The sequence below is a fragment of the Marmota flaviventris genome, chromosome 10, assembly GCF_047511675.1.
Source record: "Marmota flaviventris isolate mMarFla1 chromosome 10, mMarFla1.hap1, whole genome shotgun sequence".
Taxonomy (NCBI): Eukaryota; Metazoa; Chordata; class Mammalia; order Rodentia; family Sciuridae; genus Marmota; species Marmota flaviventris.
Window position 1 is genome coordinate 41,712,104 of NC_092507.1, and position 20,551 is coordinate 41,732,654.

Sequence of the window (20,551 nt, forward strand, 5' to 3'; positions counted from 1 at the left end):
AACAATTCAATGACATCCTAAGCAAATTAGTGAGAGCCTTTCTCAAAAAATAAACAGTCTGAGAATGTAGCTCAGTGGTAAAGTATCCCTGGGTTCAATTTCCCAGAACCAAAAAAAAAAAAAAGGTGTCTTGTTGGACATGGTGTTGCACACCTATAATACTAGCTACTTCGGAGGCTGAGGCAGAAAGATTGCAAGTTTGAGGCCAGCTTGGACAGTTTAGCAAAGCTTAGTCTTTAAAAAAAAAAAAAAAAGGTGTGGGAGGGCTGGGGATGTTGCTAAACTGTTGCTCAGTGGTCCATGTACATGTTCTGTGGGTAAGATTTCATTTCTCTTGGGTTTATGCCTAGAAGTAGAATTACTGGGTCATATGGTAACTCTGTGCTTAACTTTTATTTTATTTATTTATTTTAAAAAATATTTTTTTGGATGTTGATGAACCTTTATTTTGTTCATTTATTTACATGCGGTGTTGGGAATTGAACCCAGTGCCTCACACATGCTAGGCAAGTACTCTACCATTCAGCCCCAGCCCCAGCCCCAGCCCTTATTTTATGTTTTAAATTTTTTTTAGTAGTTGATGGACCTTTATTTAATTAATTTATTTATATGCGATGCTGAGAATCAAACCCAGTGCCTCACACATGCTAGGCAAGCTCTCTACCACTGAGCTACAACCCCATACCTATGCTTGTTTCTGAGAACTGGACAGATAGTTACAACATTTTATATTTTCAACATCCTTGTATGAGGGTTTCAGTTTCTCCATATTCGTGGTCAACACTGATTATTGACCATATTTTTATTATAGCCATTCTAGTGGGTATGAAGTAATATTTCATGTGAAGAGATTTGATTTTCATTTTCCTGATGACTAATGATATTAAGCATCTTTCATTGATCATCTGTAATATTTATTTATTTATTTTTGTGAGGCTGGTTCTCCTAAATTGCTTAGGTCCTTGCTAAGTTGCTGAGGCTGCCATTCTCCTGCCTCATCCGCCCCAGTTGCTGGCATTACAGGTGTGCACCACTATATGGTGGTCATTTGTAATTCTTTGGAGTAGTGTCTATTTAGAACTTTGCCTATTAGGTTGTCTTTAGATTACTGAGTTATAAGAGTTGTGGCACTTGCCTAGTACATGGGAGGCACTGAGTTTGATCCCCAGCACCACATAAGAAAACTAAATAAAAACAAAATAAAGGTATTGTGAACATCTGCAACTAAAATGTTAAAAAAAAAAGTTCTTTGTGTAATTTGGATAGAAATCTCATATTAGATAATGATTTATTACTATTTTCTTCCATTCTGTGGGTTGTCTTTTTCACTCCCCCCCCCCCCCCCCCCCCCCCGCCCAAGTGCTGGGGATTGAACCTAGGCCTTGCACATGCTAGGCAAGCATTCTACCACCAAGCTACATACCCAGCCCTCCTTTTACTTTCTTTATGATGTTCCTTAAAGCACAGAAATTTTTAATTTTGATAAAGTTCAATGTATCTATTTTTTCCTTTGGTTGTATTTGCATTTGGTATTATAAAATAAACCTTTTACTATACTAAAGTCAGGAAGTTTTATACTTACTTTTTTTTAAAGAGTTTAATAGTTTTAGCTCTTTAGGTGTTTGATCTATTATGAGGTAATTTTTGTATATGGTGTGATATGGGGACTCCATTTTCATTATTTTGCATGGATGTCCAGTTGTCCCAGGGACCATTTATTTAAAGGCCTATTCTTTAGTTCACTGGAATGGCTAGGTACCTTGTTGATAATCATTTGACCCTAACTGTAGGAGTTTCTGGACTTTAAATTCTATTCCATTGATCTTTGTGTCTGTCCTTATGCTAGTGCCAAACTGTTTGGTCAATGTAGTTTTTTGAGTTTTTTTTTTTGGGGGGGGTGGTTAACGTAGTTTTGTAGTAAGTTTTGAGAATGGCAAGTGCCAGGCCTCCAACTTTGTTCTTCCTTTCCCAGATCATTTTGGCTATTCTAGATCTGTTGCATTTCTGCATGCTGAAAGCATTTTAGTATCAATTTATCAATTTCTGCAAAAATGGCGGGGGGGTTGTGATAGGAATTGTATTGAATGCCAGATCAGTTTATCAGTATTAAGTCTTCTTTCTATAAATCTGGAATGCTTTTCATTTTTTAGGTCTTTAATTTCTTAATTTTTCACTTTTATTAAAATTTATTCCTAAATATTTTATTGTTTGGTACAATTGTAAATGGAATTATTTCCTTAATTTCATTATAAGATTGTTTATTGTAAATTTGTAAATATATAGTAATGCAAAAATAGAGGGTTATTTTGTTGTTGTTTTTAAATCTTGTAACCTGTGATGTTGTGAACTTTTTTTTTTCCTGGTAGCTTTTTAAAAATTTATTAGGTGGTTATGGTTGTAACTCAGTGGTAGAGCACTTGCCTAGCATGTGTGAGGCACTGGGTTCAATCCTCAACACTACATTAAATAAATAAATAAATAAAGTTGCACAATAAACAAACAAATACATAAATAAATAAAGTTGTGAAAAATATTTATTAAAAAGGGTCCATGGTGTGGATGAACCACGTTTTATTTCTAATTTGTTACACATGACAGCAGAATGCATTTCAATTCATAGTACACATATGGAGCATAATTTTTCATTTCTTTGGTTGTACACGAAGTACAATCACACCATTCGTGTCTTTATAGATGTACCTAGGATAATGATGTCCATTTCATTCCACCATCTTTTCTACCCCCATTCCCCCCTCCCTTTTCCTTTCTCCCCTTTGCTCTATTCAAAGTTTCTCCATTCCTACCATGCTCTTTCCCTACCCCATTATGGATCAGCATCCATATATCAGAGAAAACATTTGGTCTTTGTTTTTTTTGGGATTGGCTTACTTCATTTAGCATGATACTCTTCAAATCCATTCACTTACCTGCAAATGCCATGATTTTATTCTCTTTTAATGCTGAGTAATGTTCCATTGTATATATATACCACATTTTCTTTATTCATCTACTGAAGGGCATCTATGTTGGTTCCGCAATTCAGCTATTGTGATTTGTGCTGCTATAAATATTGATGTGGCTATGCTGCTTTTAAGTCCTTTGGGTGTAATCTGAGGAGTGGGATAGCTGGGTCCAATGGTGGTTCCATTCCCAGTTTTCCAAGCAATCTCCATATAGCTTTCCAAATTGGTTGTACCAATTTGCAGTCCCACTGGCAATGTATGAGTATGTGTGCCTTCCCCCCGCCCCCACATCCTTGCCAGTACCTATTATATTGTTTGTATTCTTAATAACTGCCTTTCTGACTGGAATGAGATGAAATCTTAGAGTAGTTTTGATTCGCATTTCTCTAATTGCCAAAGATGTTGAACATTTTTTTCATATATTTGTGGATTAATTGTATATCTTCTTCTGAGAAGTGTATGTTCAGTTCATTGGCCCATTTATTGATTGGGTTATTTGTTTTTGTGGTGATAAGTTTTTTGAGTTCTTTATATATCCTGGAGATTAGTGCTGTATCTGATGTGTGTCTGGTAAGAATTTGCTCCCATTCTGTAGGCTCTCTCTTCACCTCACTGATTATTTCTTTTGCTAAGAAGAAACTTTTCAGTTTGAATCCATCCCATTTATTGATTCTTGGTTTTATTTCTCGCATTATAGGAGTCTTATTAAGGAAGTTGGGACCTAATCTGACATGATGAAGATTTGGGCGTACTTTTTCTTGTATTAAGCACAGGGTCTCTGGTCTAATTCCTAGGTCCTTGGTCCACTTGGAGCTGAGTTTGTTTCATGAGAGATAGGGGCTTAATTTCATTTTACTGCATATGGATTTCCAGTTTTCCCAGCACTATTTGTTGAAGAGGCTATCTTTTCTCCAATATATGTTTTTAGTGCATTTGTCTAGTATGAAAATAACTGTATTTATGTGAGTTTGTCTCTGTGTCCTCTTTTCTGTATCATTGGTCTACAAGTCTTTTTTGGTGTCAATACCATGCTGTTTTTGTTACTGTTACTCTGTAATATAGTTTAAGGTCTGGTATAGGGATGCCACCTGCTTCACTCTTCTTGCTAAGGAAGAGTTTAAAAAAAAAAAAATATATATATATATATATATATATATATATATATATAAAAGGGTCCATGATGTAATTGAAACATGTTTTAAAAAAAATTCTTGGGCTGGGGATGTGGCTCATGTGGTAGCGCGCTCGCCTGGCATGCGTGCGGCCCGGGTTCGATCCTCAGCACCACATACAAACAAAGATGTTGTGTCCGCCGAAAACTAAAAAATAGATATTAAAAAAAAAAAAAAAAAAAAAAATTCTTTGGGATTTTCTGTATCTGGATGGTGTCAACTGCAAATAAAGATAGCTTTCCTTTTTCCTTTTTAATTTATATGCTTTTTATTTATTTTTCATGCCTAATTTCTTTGGTTAGAACCTTCAGTAAAATGTTTAATAGAAGTAGTAAAAATAGACATCCTCATCCTCTTCCTGATTTGGGGTGAAAACATTAAGATTTTCATAATTATGATTGTTAACTGGATTTTTTGTTTTGTTTAGTTTTTGTTTGTTTTTGGTACTGGGCCTGCATGCTTTACCACTGAGCTGCATTCCCAGTCCTTTTTTATTTTGAGACAGGATCTTGCTAAGTTATTGTGGGATCTCACTAAACTGCTGAGGCAGGCCTTAAACCTGTGATCCTAGAGCTTCAATCTCCTGGAGTTGCTAAGATTACAGGAGTGCATCACTATACCCAGCTTTACTGTTTTTTTTTTTTTTTGGTAGATGTTCTTCATTTGGTTGAGGAAGTTTAGTAGGCTATTTTTTATACCTTACCTCGTATTTTTCTATGTGATTTATACAGTATATCTTTGAAATACAATTTTTAATGGCTATACATTATTCAGCCATTAAAATGTCACATGTGTAGTATAGAGAGATTAAGAGTTATACTCGTGGCAGGCGGGGTGGTACATATCTGTAATCCCAGCAGCTTGAGAGGCTGAGACAGAAGTATCATAAGTTCAAAGCCAATCTCAGCAACTTGGCAAGACCCTGTCTCAAAATAAACATAACAAGGATTAGGGATATGACTCGGTGGTTAAGCAGCTCTGGGTTCAATCAGTACCAAATCAACTTCTTTTGTGAAGCCATACTTTGCCGTTTACTATTGTGTGTAATGCTGAGAAAGATGTTGTTTATGAGCATGTTTTTAGTCATATAAACAAGAAGAGAATACTTGACTACTTTGCAAAAGAAGGGTGAGGAACAAATGAAATAGTATGTATCTTATAAAATGCTTAGCACAATCATACAGAAAGTACCTACTAGATGGTTAAATGTAATTATATTTTAACCATGTTTTATTGCTGGGAACATTTAGAGTGTTTATTTCTGCAGTTAAAGCCCTTACATTTGGGCTGAGGGTATAGAGCACTGATAGAGCAGTGATAGAGCACTTGCCTAGCAAGTATGAGGCCCTAAGTTTAATCCTACAAAAAATCCCTTCCAGTTAAGTTTTGGCTACTTTATTCCTTACACTGGAATAACTGGGTTAAATTTTTCCTTTTTTGAAAATATTACTTTGAGAATATACTCTTTTGTCCAAATGAATTTGTCATATTTGAACCATCAGGTTAGAATGGAAATTTTGTGGGAGATTATGTTGAAAAGTAAATTAGGGATAGATTTTGGAAAAACTCAAGATATCAATCTAACAATGTTAGGTTTTTTGTCTTTAGGCCTGTGAGAGTCCATTGAAGGTTGAGTAGGGAAATCATGAGTGATAGTTTAGGAAAATTAATCTACTATGCCTCTGAGGTCTTGACTGATCACCCCTGAATGCTTAGAACCCTTCAACAATTTATACATAGTACCTAATGTGTCCACTGTTGTAGTACTGGAGACTGTGTATACATGTTTGTTTCAGTGTTTCTCTTTTAAATTCTGAGAACATAGGTCACATATTGTGTTCTGAACCCAGGAGTGCTTAACCACTGTGCCACATTGCCAGCCCTTTTTAGTTTTTATTTTGCGACAGTGTCTCACTAATTTGCTGAGCCTGGCTTTGAACTTGAGATATTCTTGCCTCAGTCTCCCAAGTGATTTGAGATTATAGGTGTGCTGCCATTGCTTCCAGACACACATTGTATTCTTACTGCCTAACAAAGTATCTACTGCCTATGGCTTGTTGAATGAGTAAATCAATCTTTTGTTCTGGACTTTTCTGGAAACTAACTTGTTCCCTTTTGTGTTCCATGTTTCTTCCTGGACTCCAAGGAGGAGGCATCTCCCTATTCCTTACTTGATATCTGCTTGAGTTTCCTGACCACACACCTTGAGAAGTTCTGTTCAGCAAGACAAGATGGAACATTATGTCTGCAGGAACCTGGAGTATTTCCACAGGAGGTGGCTGATCGACTGCTTCAGACCATGGCATTTCATGGTAAAAAACAAAAACAAAAACAGAAAACAAAAATTATGTGCTAATAATTGGAATTGGATTTTGAAGTATTATTGTTGACATTAAATTATTTTCTTAGAAATAACACTCCAGATAAGCCCAGTTCTAGAAAAAGGAATTCATTTATTTTTACTTGTCTTGACTCTTAACTGTGTAATTTATTTAGTATTATTTTTTCGTTGTAGATGGACACAATACCTTTATTTTGTTTATTGTTTTTATATGGTGCTGAGGATTGAATCCAGTACCTCACACATGCGAGGCAAGCTCACTACCACTGAGCCACCTTAACTGGAATTTAGGAAAAGTATTTTTCTTTTCTAATTTTGGCAAGTAGCTTTTTTTGTTTTGGTTTGCTTTTCTTTGAGAAACCATTCTTAGGTCAGAAATAACTTCTCTAAGTCTACAATGTTCATTTATAAGTCTAAGGAATAAAATACCTTACACACACACATACACACACGGTATATAAATATATATAAATTTTTAAAAAACTTATTTTTTACTTGTAGGTGGACACAATACCTTTGATTTATTTTTATGTGGTGCTGAGGATCAAACCCAGTGCTTCATGCATTATAGGCAAAGACTCTACCTTTGAGCCCTAACCTCAGCCTTATATAAATATTTTTTTATTGTAGATGGACCTTTATTTTATATATTTATATGTGGTGCTGAGCATGGAACCCAGGGCCTCACACATGCTAGCACTGTACCACTGAGCCACTGTACCCCAGCCCCAATACCTTATATCTGAATTTGACAGTGAGAGAGTCATACAGTATTATGAAAAAATGATTTCTGTTTCTGACTTTTAAAATGGAAGGTTGACCAGGCACAGTGGCATAGGCCTGTAATCCCAGTGAGTGAAGAAGCTGAAGCAGAAAGATCACAAATTAATGTCATTTAAAGAGACCCTGACTTAAAAAAAAAAGCCAAGGGCTGGGGCTGTAGCTCAATGGTAGAGCACTTGCATAGCACATGTGAGGCACTGGGTTCAATCCTCAGTACCACATAAAAATAAATAAATAAAAGATATTGTGCCCATCTACACAACAACAACAGAAGCCAATCCAAAAACCTAAAGGCCGAATGTTTTCTCTGATTAGTGGATTGTGATCTATGATGGGGGCGGGGGCAGAGGCATGGGAAGAATGCAGGAACTTTGGATGGGGCAAAGGGGAGGGTAGGGTGGGGTTAGGAGGATAGGAACGATGATGGAATGAGATGGACATCATTACCCTAGCTACATGTATGATTGCCCAAATGGTGTGTCTCTACACTGTGAACAACCAGAGAATTGTAATGTTGTACTTCACTTGTGTACGATGAATTAAAATACATTCTGTTGTCATATACAATTAAATAGAAAAAATAAAAAATAAAAAAAAAATAGATTGGGGATGTAGATGTAGCTCTGTAGTACCCACCTCCAAAAAAGTTCTGAATTATTTAACATCTTTGTAAAAATCATATCCATCTTGAATTGATTTATTGTGGATGCAATTGAGTATGCAAATAAAACTCCATCTTGCTAGTTCATGTCAGAACTTTAAAAATTTGTTTCATAAATTTTCTTGTGTTTGAAATTTTTCATAAAATAGAAAAAAACAATCATACTATGAAAACTGGTAATACCACTGGGCCTTGATGGCGCATTCCTGTAAATCCCTGCCACTTAGAAGGTTGAGACAGGAGGATCACAAGTTCATGGTCAGCTTGGGTAACCAGATTCTGTCTCAAAGTAAAATAAAATTTAGAAAAGGAGTGGAGATGTAGCTCAGTGACAGAGTGCTTGCCTAGCATGTGTGAGGTCCTGGGTTCAATTCCCAGTACTGAAACTACTACTTTTTTTTTTCTTTTCTTTCTTTTTTTTTTTTTTTTTTTAATTTTTGGAAATACCATGCATTTTCTAATAGCATTTTGATTTTAGAAAGTACTTAACATGTACTCTTAACATTTTTTAAAATTTATTTGCTGGGCACAGCGGCGCACACCTGTAATCCCAGCAACTCAGGAGATTTACAAGCAAGAGATTTACAAGATTGAGGCCAGCCTAAGCAATTTAGCAAAATCCTTTCTCAAAGTTAAAATAAAAAAGGTTGGGGATGTATCTCAGTGGTAGGGCATCTCTGAGTTTAATCCCCAGTAACAAAGAAAAGCAAAATAAAACAAAAAAATTATTTACCCATTTAATGGATTGATTATACTGATAGCAGTCTTCATTAAAATAATTATGATACTAAGGGATTTTATATATTAGGATCTATGATTCTGTTGTCATAGTCTTTACTCATTGTATCAGTACCCCTCTTCCCTCCCTCTGATCATCTTGCTCTGCTCTATTGGACTCTTTCTATTATTATTATTATTATTATTATTATTGTCATTATTATTAGTTTAATGAGTACATTATAAATATATGCATGTATATGTGTGTATAGATTTATTGTGGTATATTCATATGTGGACATAGCATACATGGATGTAGCACTTGGTAAATTTTGTTCATGCCCGCCCTTCTACCCTCCTTCTCAAATTTTTTTCGTATACTCTGTTGAACTCCTGAAGCATATTCATTTTTTTTTTTTTTTAGTCATTGATGGACCTTTATTTTTGTTTATTTATTTGTTTATATGTGGTGCTGAGAATTGAACCCAGAGCCTCACATATACTAGGCAAGAGCTCTACCCCTGGGCTCTACCCCAACCCCTTGATTCTTTTTTTTTTTTTTTGAGTACTGGGGATTGAACCTAGGGACCCTCAACCACTGAGCCACATCCCCAGCCCTATCTTATATTTTATTTAGGGACCAGGTCTCACTGAATCGCTTAGCACCTTGCTATTGCTGAGGCTGGCTTTGAACCCACGATCCTCCTGTCTCAGACTCCTGAGCTGCTGGAATTACAGGTGTGTGCCACCACGTTCAGCATTGATTGTTAAATACATAAAATCTAATCTTGATTCTCTGACAGTAGCAAATTAAGAACTGCAAATCTGAAGGAGAAAGGCTGCCAATTAGTAACATAAGTGATTAGTATGACAGCAAAGTATCATTTAGCTATAATTTTTGGTCATAGGAAAAGCTAGATGAGTCTTTATTTTGCTGATGTTTGAAAGAAGGCAAAGATAGACTGGGTGAGATGGCACATGCCTATAATCCCAGTGATTTGGGAGGCTGAAGTAGGAGGATTGCAAGTTTGTGGGTTCAATCCCCTGCACCACCAAACAACAAAAACAGAAAAACCCACAAAGATATTTAGGAAAATTTCCTTCAAATATAATTAATGGCATTTATGTAGTGTTTTAAGTTTTAGAATTTTTTTTATGTACACTGTATTATTTAATTTTCATAGCAATCCCTGTGAGGGAAATATAATTATTCATATTTTGTGAATAAGGAATTATTCAGTGTCAAATATCAAATAGATATTAGAACTAACTGATTTGAGGTTCAAACCCAGGCTACTTATTTATCTTGTCCAGCTGCTCATTTACCCCATCTCTTAGACTACCTTTTATTGTCATGACTGTTACTTATTTCACAGTAGATGCTGTTTAGTTTACGTGATGTTGTTGAGATATGGCTCCAAAGTATCTATTGATTGGTAGGCAGGTAAATCTCTAAGGGACCTCAAGAAATTTCTGTGTCTACTTGATTGGCATTCATCTGACAGTGAGGGTCTATAACTCCTAACCCCTCTTAATAAGGTTTCAGGTGTAGCTAGTGGTTTAATAATGAATTATAGACATTATATATGAGCTAAGTATATGGGTTTGTATAATAATATGTTGTACCAATTTAAAGGATAGGTTGGAAATGAAGTCCATTGAGGGTTTTGTTCCATGTCTCCTAGTATCCAAACTTTAACCCTTTAAATTTACACTCTTTATTTTTATTTTATTTGTTACTGGAGATTTAACCCAGGGGTACTTTACCACTGAGCTACATCCCCAGCCCTTTTTATTTTGAGACAGGATCTCGCTAAGTTGTTTAGGGTCTTTCTAAATTGCTGAGGCTGGCCTTGAACTTGTGATCCTTTTGCCTCAGCCTCCCAAGTTGCTGGAATTATAGGCATGTACCACTGCACCCAGCAAATTTAGTTCTTTAGAACCTGAAGCCTTCTCATTGCCATAGCAGGAGAAGCTAGCATGAAAAACTATGCACTGGGTCTCAGGTGCTTCAGCTTACACACCATTGACCAGAATTAGCACAAGTTCCCTCCTAAGTCCACGGGAGGGCTGGTATGTATAGCTGTCTGTCTATGGGTCTAGAAAGGTGAGGAGAAACAGATGTTAATAGATATCAGTCATGTTTACCACAGTCTTGAATCTGCCACTTGCTACCTCCATGATTTTGGAAAGCCTCTTTCTTTTTTTTTTTTTTTTTTTAATATTTATTTTTTTAGGTGTAGATGGACACAACACAATACCTTTATTTTTATGTGGTGTCGAGGATCGAACCTGGGTCCCACCCGTGCTAGGCGAGCGCTCTACTGCTGAGCCACAATCCCAGCCCCTGGAAAGCCTCTTTCTGAGGCCTATTTTACTCATTTGTAAATTGTAGACAATAATATTCTCATATGATTATAGACAAAAGTATCCTCACTGAATTGTATCAAATGAGATACAGTTGAATGGGGGAGCACATTGGAAATGTAAAGTATGATGGAAGTTTTAGCTCTTCTTAGCTGTTTTTCGAAGTTAAAATTCTGCTTGTTTTTCCGCAGGTCTACTGAACGATGGAACTGTGGGTATTTTTAGAGGCAACCAGATGCGTTTAAAGCGAGCTTGCATTCGCAAGGCAAAGATCTCTGCTGTTGCTTTCCGGAAAGCCTTCTGCCACCACAAGTTAGTGGAACTTGATGCCACAGGTGTGAATGCTGACATCACCATTACAGACATTATTAGTGGGCTTGGCAGTAACAAATGGATCCAGCAAAATCTTCAGTGCTTAGTGCTGAACTCATTAACTCTCTCCCTTGAGGATCCTTATGAGCGGTGCTTCAGCCGGCTTTCTGGCCTTCGAGCTCTAAGCATCACCAATGTTCTCTTTTACAATGAAGATCTGGCTGAAGTTGCCTCATTACCAAGATTAGAGAGCCTGGATATTTCTAACACCTCAATCACAGACATCACTGCCCTCCTGGCCTGCAAAGACCGACTCAAGTCTTTAACCATGCACCACTTAAAATGTTTAAAAATGACAACTACCCAGATACTGGATGTTGTTCGGGAACTAAAACATCTGAATCATCTTGATATCTCAGATGATAAACAGTTTACATCAGACATAGCTCTTCGCTTACTAGAACAAAAGGATATCCTACCCAATCTTGTCTCCCTGGATGTTTCTGGGAGAAAGCATGTGACAGATAAAGCTGTTGAAGCCTTTATACAACAACGGCCCAGCATGCAGTTTGTAGGTTTGCTGGCCACTGATGCTGGTTACTCTGAATTTCTCACAGGCGAAGGGCCTTTGAAGGTTAGACCTTAAAAATGTATTATTTTTGTCAAGCTGACCTGTGTCTTGGTGGTATAAGACTCTATTAAGATGACTGTCTGATATATGAAATACATTCATGAAATAGGGTATGTATAGTAAAGCTTACTTTAGAGTCAGAGTCCTAAGAAAAAGCCCAGCTTTCTTGCTTCATGATCCAGAGTGAGTTATAGCATAACCTCTCTGTTTCTATTTCCTTATTTGTAAAATAGATACTATTCCTACCTTGCAGTATTCTTCTGAAGATTAATAATTGTGATTGTGAGGCAGGTACAACTGCTCATACCTCTAATCCCAGCTACTTGGGATGCTAAGGCAGAAGGATTGCAAGTTCGAGGCTACCCTTGGCAATATAGTGAGATCCTGACTCATAATACAAAGTATAAAAAGCTGGAGATGAAGTTCAGTGGTAGAATATCCTGGGTTTAATCCCAAATTTTGGCCAAAAAAAAAGCCAAGTGCAAGTCATGTAGTAGGTCCTGGTTAAACATTAGGTCTTACAGTTATAATGTTTATATATTTTGAACCATATCAATATATCATTCCTAATGGATCACTTCAATGAAACTAAAAATACCCCTTATTAAATTGAATACCCAAAGGTAAATTAAGTTCTCTGAAGAAATCTCCATAGTAGAAGTGGGAATTTTGTTTGTTTGTTTGTTTGTTTTTTTTTTTTTTTTTGGTACTGGGAATTAAATTCAGGGGTGCTGTACCACTGAATTACATTGTAAGCCCTTTTCTATTTTTTTTAGAAAAATAGAGACAGGGTATTGCTAAATTGCCCAGGCTGGTCTCAAACTTGTGATCCTCCTGCCTTAGCTTCCTGAGTTGCTGGAATTACAGATTTGCAATACCATGCCTGGAAAATTTTTTCTTAAGGTTTCTAATGACTAATAGTTTAAATTTAACAAACATTAGTTGATCTTGGTACAGCTTGGGATTCAAAAATGAATAAAATACAGAATCTGCTTCTAAGGAATAGTGGTGTTATGGTCACAAATATGTTTATACATTTTATTCATTTATTTATTTATTGGTACTAGGGTTGAACTCAGGTGGGTTTTACCACTAAGCTACATCCCCTGTCCTTTTTTCTTTTTTTTTTTAATTTTTAATTTTGAGACAGGGTCTAGCTAAATTGTTTAGGGCCTAAGTTGCCAACGCTGATCCTTGAACTGGAATCCTCCTGGCTTAGCCTCCCAAATCATTGGGATTATAGGTATGTGCCGCCTCACCCAACTATACATTTTTATTTATTTAAACTGTGTAAGTAATCTACATAATACCCAATACTGTGTATGGGAATGTTTAGCAGAGAGAATTGGTTTAATTTAAGGCTTTTCTGAAGAATAGAGATCCTAAGGGTGAGTAGCTTGACAGTATTCCAGGCAGAGGGAATAATGTATATAAAGGTGAGACCCTGGAATCAATATATTTTTTTTTTTTAGAGAGAGAGATTGAGATTATTTATTTATTTTTTAGTTTTCGGCGGACACAACATCTTTGTTTGTATGTGGTGCTGAGGATCGAACCCGGGCCGCACGCATGCCAGGCGAGCGCGCTACCGCTTGAGCCACATCCCCAGCCCCTCAATATTTTTTTAAAGTTACTTAGGTAATGAACATTCAATCAAAGTCAAGAACCACTGTTTAAGGACTGAGGATGTAGTTCAGCAACAGAGCACTTGCTTACCATGTACAAGGCCTTTGGTTCAATCCCCAGTATCACACCCACACAAAAACACTTTTTATAGATATATTTATTTTTTATAAATCTATACATATTTATTTGTTTTTGTGGTATTGGGGATTGAACCCAAGGATACTCTAGCACTGGATTCAGTGCTGGACTATTGCAGCCTCCAGAGTTGCTGGGATTGTAGGTATGCACCACCACACCCAGGTTGATTGTTAGGTCTTATACCTATATTTCCTGGAAAAAATTTTTTAGCACCCAAACAGATATAGAGCTAAACATTGGGATTTGCAGATTTCCAATGATTCTCAGGAGTTATGAGCCATAGTTTAGTACTAAGTAATCCTGGAAATAATATAAAAGGGGTTTCGGGCATGTTGGTGCATGCCTGTAATCCCAGTGGTTTGGGAGGCTTAGATAGGAGTATCATGAGTTTAAAGCCAGCTTCAGCAACTCAGTGAGACCCTGTCCCTAAATAAAATACAAAATAAGGCTGGGGATGTGGCTCAGTGGTCAACAGTGCCCCAGAGTTCAATCCTTGGTACCGAAAACAAAACAAAACAAAACCAAGGGTGGTGGGGTGGGGATGTGCTCAGTGGTTAAGCACCCCTGGGTTCAATCCCTGGTACAAATAAATAAAAAAAATAGAAAAACACATAAAATCAAAGGGGGCTTGGGGGTTTAGCTCAGTGGCCGAGTGCTTGCGCAAGGCCCTGGGTTCAGTCCTTAGCCTTGGGGGAAAAAAAAGAAAAAACGAAGAGGCTAGGGGCATAGCTCTGTAGTAGAACTTCACTGTTCAATCACCAGTATTATGAAAGAAAGAAAGAAAGAAAAACAGATGTTGGGGGGATGTCTAGCTCTTCAATGCTAGTCTAGTGGAGAGGAGACAGACAAATTTAAAAATAGCTTTTTTTGCCAGGTGCAGTGGCAGATGTCTGAATTCCCAACTACTCAGGAGCCTGAGGCAGAAGGATGGCAAATTTGAGGCCAGCATCTTCAATTTAGCAAGACCCTATCTCAAAAATATAAAGGAAAAAGGGTTCGTGAAGTAGCTCACGGATAGAGCACTCCTGGGTTCAGTTCCCAGTTTAAAAATAAAAAGCTTCAATACAGTTATGTGGAGTACTATAAGAAAATTTGTTCTTTTGTCTCTGATGAGATGGTGAGTGCCTGTAGTCCCAACTATAGGCTATGGGTTTAGCATAGTGGTAGAATATGTGCCTAGTATGACGTTCTGGCTTCAATCCCCAGCACTGAAAAATAAAAATTGTTTTTAGTATGTAAGAAAATTTGTTGTAAGTATGTTAAAACTTAGTTTTAATCCATATATTAGTAAGGCTTAATTTAGTGGCTAAGAATTGTTTCTCTATTTTTAAACAGTTTGAAAAAAACTAGTATACAAAGATACTTTTTTGTGGTAGTTCTTTTTTTTAATTATTATTTATTTGTTCTACTTCTACTTTTATTTGTACATGACAGCAGAATGCATTTCAATTCTCATACACAAATAGAGCACAATATTTCAATTCTCTGGTTATACACGGTGTAGAGGTGCACCATTCGTGCAATCATACATGTACCTAGGCTAATGATGTCCATCTCATTCCACCATCTTTCCTACTCTCATAACCTACCCTCCCCTTTGCCCAATCCAAAGTTCCTCCGTTCTTCCCATGACCCCCTAAGATAGTTTTTTTTTTTTTTTTTTTGGGCACTGGATGTTGAACCCAGGGGTACTTAACCACTGAGTCATATCCCCAGCCATTTTTATTTTTCAAATTTTGAGATGGGGTCTCACTAAGTTGCTTAAGTCCTCACTAAGTTGCTGAGACTAGCCTTAAACTTGAAATCCTCTTGCCTTAGCCTCCTAAACTGCTGAGATTACAGGCAGGTGTCACCATGCACAGTGGTACTTATTTTTTGATCTAGCAAATGAAATTGATTGAAGATGATCATAGTTTTAAGACCCAGATTACACAATTTGAGGGTTTATTAGTAGCTAGAGGAGTGTTGATCACTAAATAAAACATGAAATTGTTTAAAGTTTTTAATATTCCAGTAATTAAAAGTTCTTTAGTTTTGTATTGAAATGTAATTTGAGGTTGTAATTAATATAGGAAATTTACAAAGTGGTTGAAACAACCAAATATGAGTAAATGAAGTTCAACTGAGATTATTGTTAAATATTTTACTTCTTGCAGTCTTTTTCATTTCACATTTCAGTGTGTTTCTGAACCTACAAGAAAAAGTTCAGGGTGCTTCAAAAAGAACTGAACAAACTGAAAAATTTTATCACTGCTTATTTATGTCAAAAAAAAATCAATTTTTTTGTGTGTATTATGCATGAATAGAAACTCTAAAAGTCATTTTGTAGCTTGGCGTGGTGGTGCATACCTATAATTCCAGTGAAGCAGGAGGCTGAAGTAGGAGGATCACATGTTTGAGGCTAGCCTCAGCAATTTAGTGAGACTGAATCTCAAAATAAAAAATTAAAAGGACTAGTGGTAAAGCACCCCTAAGTTAAACCTCTAGTACTGAAAACAGACTAAGTAAGCAAATAAATAATAACAAAAGGATTGGGGGTATAGCTCAGTGGTAGAGTGCCCCTGGGTTCAATTTCCAAATGTGTTTAAAAAAAAAAAAAAAAAGAGGAACTTCCATTGTTGTCTCTATAATATTAAAAACACTTAATGTGTACTCTTGTGTCACTTGGCATATGTCAGTATTACAGTCCATTTCATTTTAGACCTTTGTGGTATATCATTTCAATGGTTGAAATGTCACCTATGATACATTCTTTCATTTCTTCAAAGCTGCATTTTTCCAGTATGAATATCTCATATATGAAACTTAGTTATTGAGTTTAAGTATTTGATTATTTATGTTGTTATTATTTTTGGTGCTAATGAAAAAAATTGTTATTTTTTTCTGTAATATTGACAGCTATTGGAGCTCAATACCTAGAACTATTAATTCACTGGGGATTATGGTGATATTTTAGTCTTTTTTTTTTTCCACTTATAGTTGGATTACTTTTACAAGAGCCACTTCCTGTTATTTATATTTGGTAATCCAATGGTACCTGAATCACAGTTTAAGATAAGTATGTTAACCTGTATAAATAAAAAATTCCTACATAGACTTAATTTTGAACAGACCTCTTAGAGAGCTTGAAAAATCTGGAAAATTAATAAATTTATTTGATGAATACCTATTGTGCTTATTTTGAGCTAAGCATAATGCTAGACATGGGGCACAGTGGTGAATGGGTCAGTCTAGTGGGAAGATTATAATAGCTATGAAAGAGATGACTTAGATCAGAAGGTCTCTAAAGAAGTGATTGAGGGGCTGGGGTTTGTGGTTTAGAGGTAAAGCGCTTGCCTAGCAAGCATGAGGCACTTGGTTCATGCATCCTCAGCACCACATTAAAAATAAGATAAAGGTATTGTGTCTACCTACAACTAAAAAATAAATATTAAAAAAAAAAAGAAGTGATTGAGTTAGGAAGGATAAGTAGAAATTAGTCAAGCAAAGAGAGAACGGAAGGTTTCAGAGTTTATTATTATTTATAATGGTATTTTGTTGAGAAAGAGCTTAGCTTAATGAAAAATTAGAAAAAGGGTTGATGCTGCGGGCTGGAGTTGTGGCTCAGCGGTAGAGTGTTTGCCTAGCACAAGTGAGGCCCTGGGTTCGATCCTCAGCACCACATACAAATAAGTAAAGATATTGTGTCCAACAACAACTAAAAAATAAACGAATATTTAAAAAAAAAAAAAAGGGTTGATGCTGCATTGTGAGCAAGGGGGAAAAAGTTACATTAAAAGGCAGGTAAGTGGGCTGGGAGTATAGGCCCATGGTAGATTGCTTGCCTAGCATGCATGAGATACATAGGGCCCTGGATTCAATCCCCAGCACCCGCTACCCCTGTAAAAGAGGCACCCGGTATGGTGGCACACATATGTTACAAATGTTACACCGGTAACATTTCATTCCTTAGTAATCCCAGCTACTGTGGAGGCTGAGGCAGGAGGATCACAGGTTCCAGGCCTTGGTAATTTTTTTTTTTTTTTAGAGAGAGAGAGAGAGAGAGAATTTTTTAATATTTATTTTTTAGTTCTTGGCGGACACAACATCTTTGTTTGTATGTGGTGCTGAGGATCGAACCCGGGCCGCACGCATGCCAGGCGAGCGCGCTACCACTTGAGCCACATCCCCAACCCAGGCCTTGGTAATTTAACAAGACCCTGTGTCAAAAATAAATAAATAAAAATAAAAAAGTCTGAGGGATGTAGTTCAGTGGTAAAGTGCCTTTGGGTTTAATCTTCGGTATCACACAAAGAGGCAGATAAGAACCTCATGGCATGGTAAGGCCTTATAAATAGTGTTAAATATCTTGAAATTTATTTTAGGTACAATACAGAAAATTTTCCCTATCGGTTTATACTTGGTTCTGAGCCTATTTAATGTACATCTCTTTAGGATGACTATTCAGGATGGGTTAGAAAGTAATCATTCCCATTTGTTTCGTCTTACGTGACTATCCTGGATGTCATCTTTAGAGTGGTTGTTTAGATAGAGAAATGTAGAGGGTTGAAAAGAAGTCTGAAAGTTAATCTTTTGGTTGTGTTCAAAGGTGTCTGGAGAAGCCAATGAAACTCAGATTGCAGAAGCACTGAAGCGGTACAGCGAAAGGGCATTTTTTGTCCGAGAAGCTCTATTTCACCTTTTTAGCCTGACTCATGTGATGGAAAAAACAAAACCAGAAATTTTAAAGGTAAGAGTTATGAAAAATTTGAAACTATCTCCCTGGTAGATGAGGATTTTCTAAGAAAATTTGCATTTAGTCTTTAATTTTTATTTATAATGGAATTAATGATCTGTGATTTCAATTATTAGCTATAAATGAAAGCTGCCTAGTGTAATGGAAGTTTTATGAAGGTCTCATTAAGAAATGTAAATGCTTTCTAGTAATATTCAACTGCCTAAAACTAGAGATCACGCTGACATTTTATCACCAGCTCTAGTAAAAAATGAAAATAATCTGGGCACTGTGGTCCATGCCTGTAATCCCAGTGACTTGGGAGGCTGAGGCAGGAGGATCGCAGATTCAAAACCAGCCTCATCAACTTAGCAATACCCTGTCTCAAAATAAAAAATAAAAAGGGCTCTGTGGATATGGCTTAGTGGTTAAGTGTTCCTGGGTTTAATTCCTGATATCCCCCCGCCCCCCCCCCAAAAAATGAAAGTATATGACTGGAATCAGTACACTGCATTGTATATCAGCCTTGTATTGCTTCCCACTTAAAGAATTTTTTTAGAAATGCAATATGAGAATTCCTTAATGCATTTTTTTTATGCCATTTTCCCATGCAACTTAGTAAGACCCTTTTTCAAAATGAAAAATCAAAAGGACTGGGGGTGTAGCTCAGTGGTAGAACTACCAATCTCTGGTACCAAAAAATCTGAAATGAAAATCACATTTGTGACTAGGCACGGTGGTAGAAGCCTGTAAACCCAGTGAGTTGGGAAACTGAGACAGAAGATAGCAAGTTTAAGGCCAGCTTGGGCAACTTAGCAAGACTCTATCTCAAAATAAAAAATGAAAAGGCTGTGGATATATTCAGTGCTAAAACACCCCTTGGTTCAATTCTCCAATACTATAAAAAAATTATATTTGTGAATCTCACAAAGAAATTTAAATTTGATAGGGATAGATGGGTACATGAATCTGCATTTTAATAAACCCTCAAGATGTTTTCTTTTTTCTTCAGTACTGGGGAGTTGACCCAGGGCAATCAATTTCTAAGCTACATCCCCAGCCTTTTTTTATTTGGAGATAGGTTCTCACTAAGTTGCCCATACTGGCCTCAAACTTGGGATTCTCCAGCTTCAAACCTCCAAGTACCTGGGAATACAGGTGTATGCCACCACACCTGAGAAGCCCACAAGATCTTTCTTTCTTTTTTCTTTTTTTTTTTTTGTAGTTGGACAGCATGACTTTATTTTGTTTGCTTATTTTTATATGTGGTGTTAAGGATTGAACGCAGTGCCTCACATGTGCCAGGCAAGTGCTCTGCCACTAAGCCCCAGCCCCAGTACCCACCCATTAAGATATTTCTAATGCACATTGAATTCTGAAGAATAGTGAGTATAGGACTATATTATATTTAATAACTTCTTTTAGTGGGCACAACAATCTGAAGAAATAGATTTTATCATTTTGCAGATTGTGAAACTGAAGGTCTAGAAGGTTAAGTAATAATAAGTCAGTGGCAGAGCCAGAACTGATTTAAATTCCTAACTATCTTAAATTTTGAAAACGTGGTGCTTGGATAGGAACCGGTAACATTTCATTCCTTAGTATATTATCCCCAAGATTTGTCAGTCCCTCCATAGATACTAGAGGATATTGGTATATGCGTTGTATATGCATTGTCTTTTTTTTGACATACCCATTAATTAAAAAAAAAAAACTCATTCATTTATTCATGGAACGAGTAGAAATTTTAAAATATACGTGTTTTGTATAAGGAATTTTGCTCCAAAAGATAACAAAGAAAAAAAGTGATAATTGACTAAATAGAGTTTTGTTTGCTTTGTTTTCTTAAGAAGTGAAAAATAGTAGCTTGTTTGTATGGTCATATGAATGACCCAGCACAGAAAGAAAAAATTGATGTAGGTGTCAGAGATCAGCTGAAGTGATATCTTTGAGTAGAAAAGAAGGGAATGATTTAGCTTATAAATGGAGGCATAAACTTTAAAGAGAAGCCTAAAAAGATCATTTATGGTAACAGTAAGAAGGTTGCATATGTATGTCTGTGTGCAGGTAAGAGGGTAACATTTAGTAGTGAAAATCTGAAGTTCTTGCCTGATTGCTTCAGTTTT

At 36.4% G+C, this 20,551-nt stretch overlaps 1 protein-coding gene across 2 annotated transcripts in view; it reads left to right on the forward strand.

Moving 5' to 3' along the window:
- Positions 1–20,551, forward strand: part of Zyg11b (zyg-11 family member B, cell cycle regulator) — a 77,298-nt gene that overhangs the window by 17,651 nt on the left and 39,096 nt on the right. Inside the window, exons 1-4 of one of the 2 annotated variants that reach the window (XM_071617832.1) lie at positions 6,372–6,447; positions 9,275–9,375; positions 11,196–11,950; positions 18,300–18,440. In XM_071617832.1, the coding sequence (XP_071473933.1) occupies positions 11,240–11,950; positions 18,300–18,440 (852 nt within the window). In that variant the 5' untranslated portion in view covers positions 6,372–6,447; positions 9,275–9,375; positions 11,196–11,239. Of the gene's footprint in view, positions 1–6,281; positions 6,448–9,274; positions 9,376–11,195; positions 11,951–18,299; positions 18,441–20,551 lie in introns of those variants that run through there. The other variant, XM_027944949.2, reaches the window with a different exon arrangement.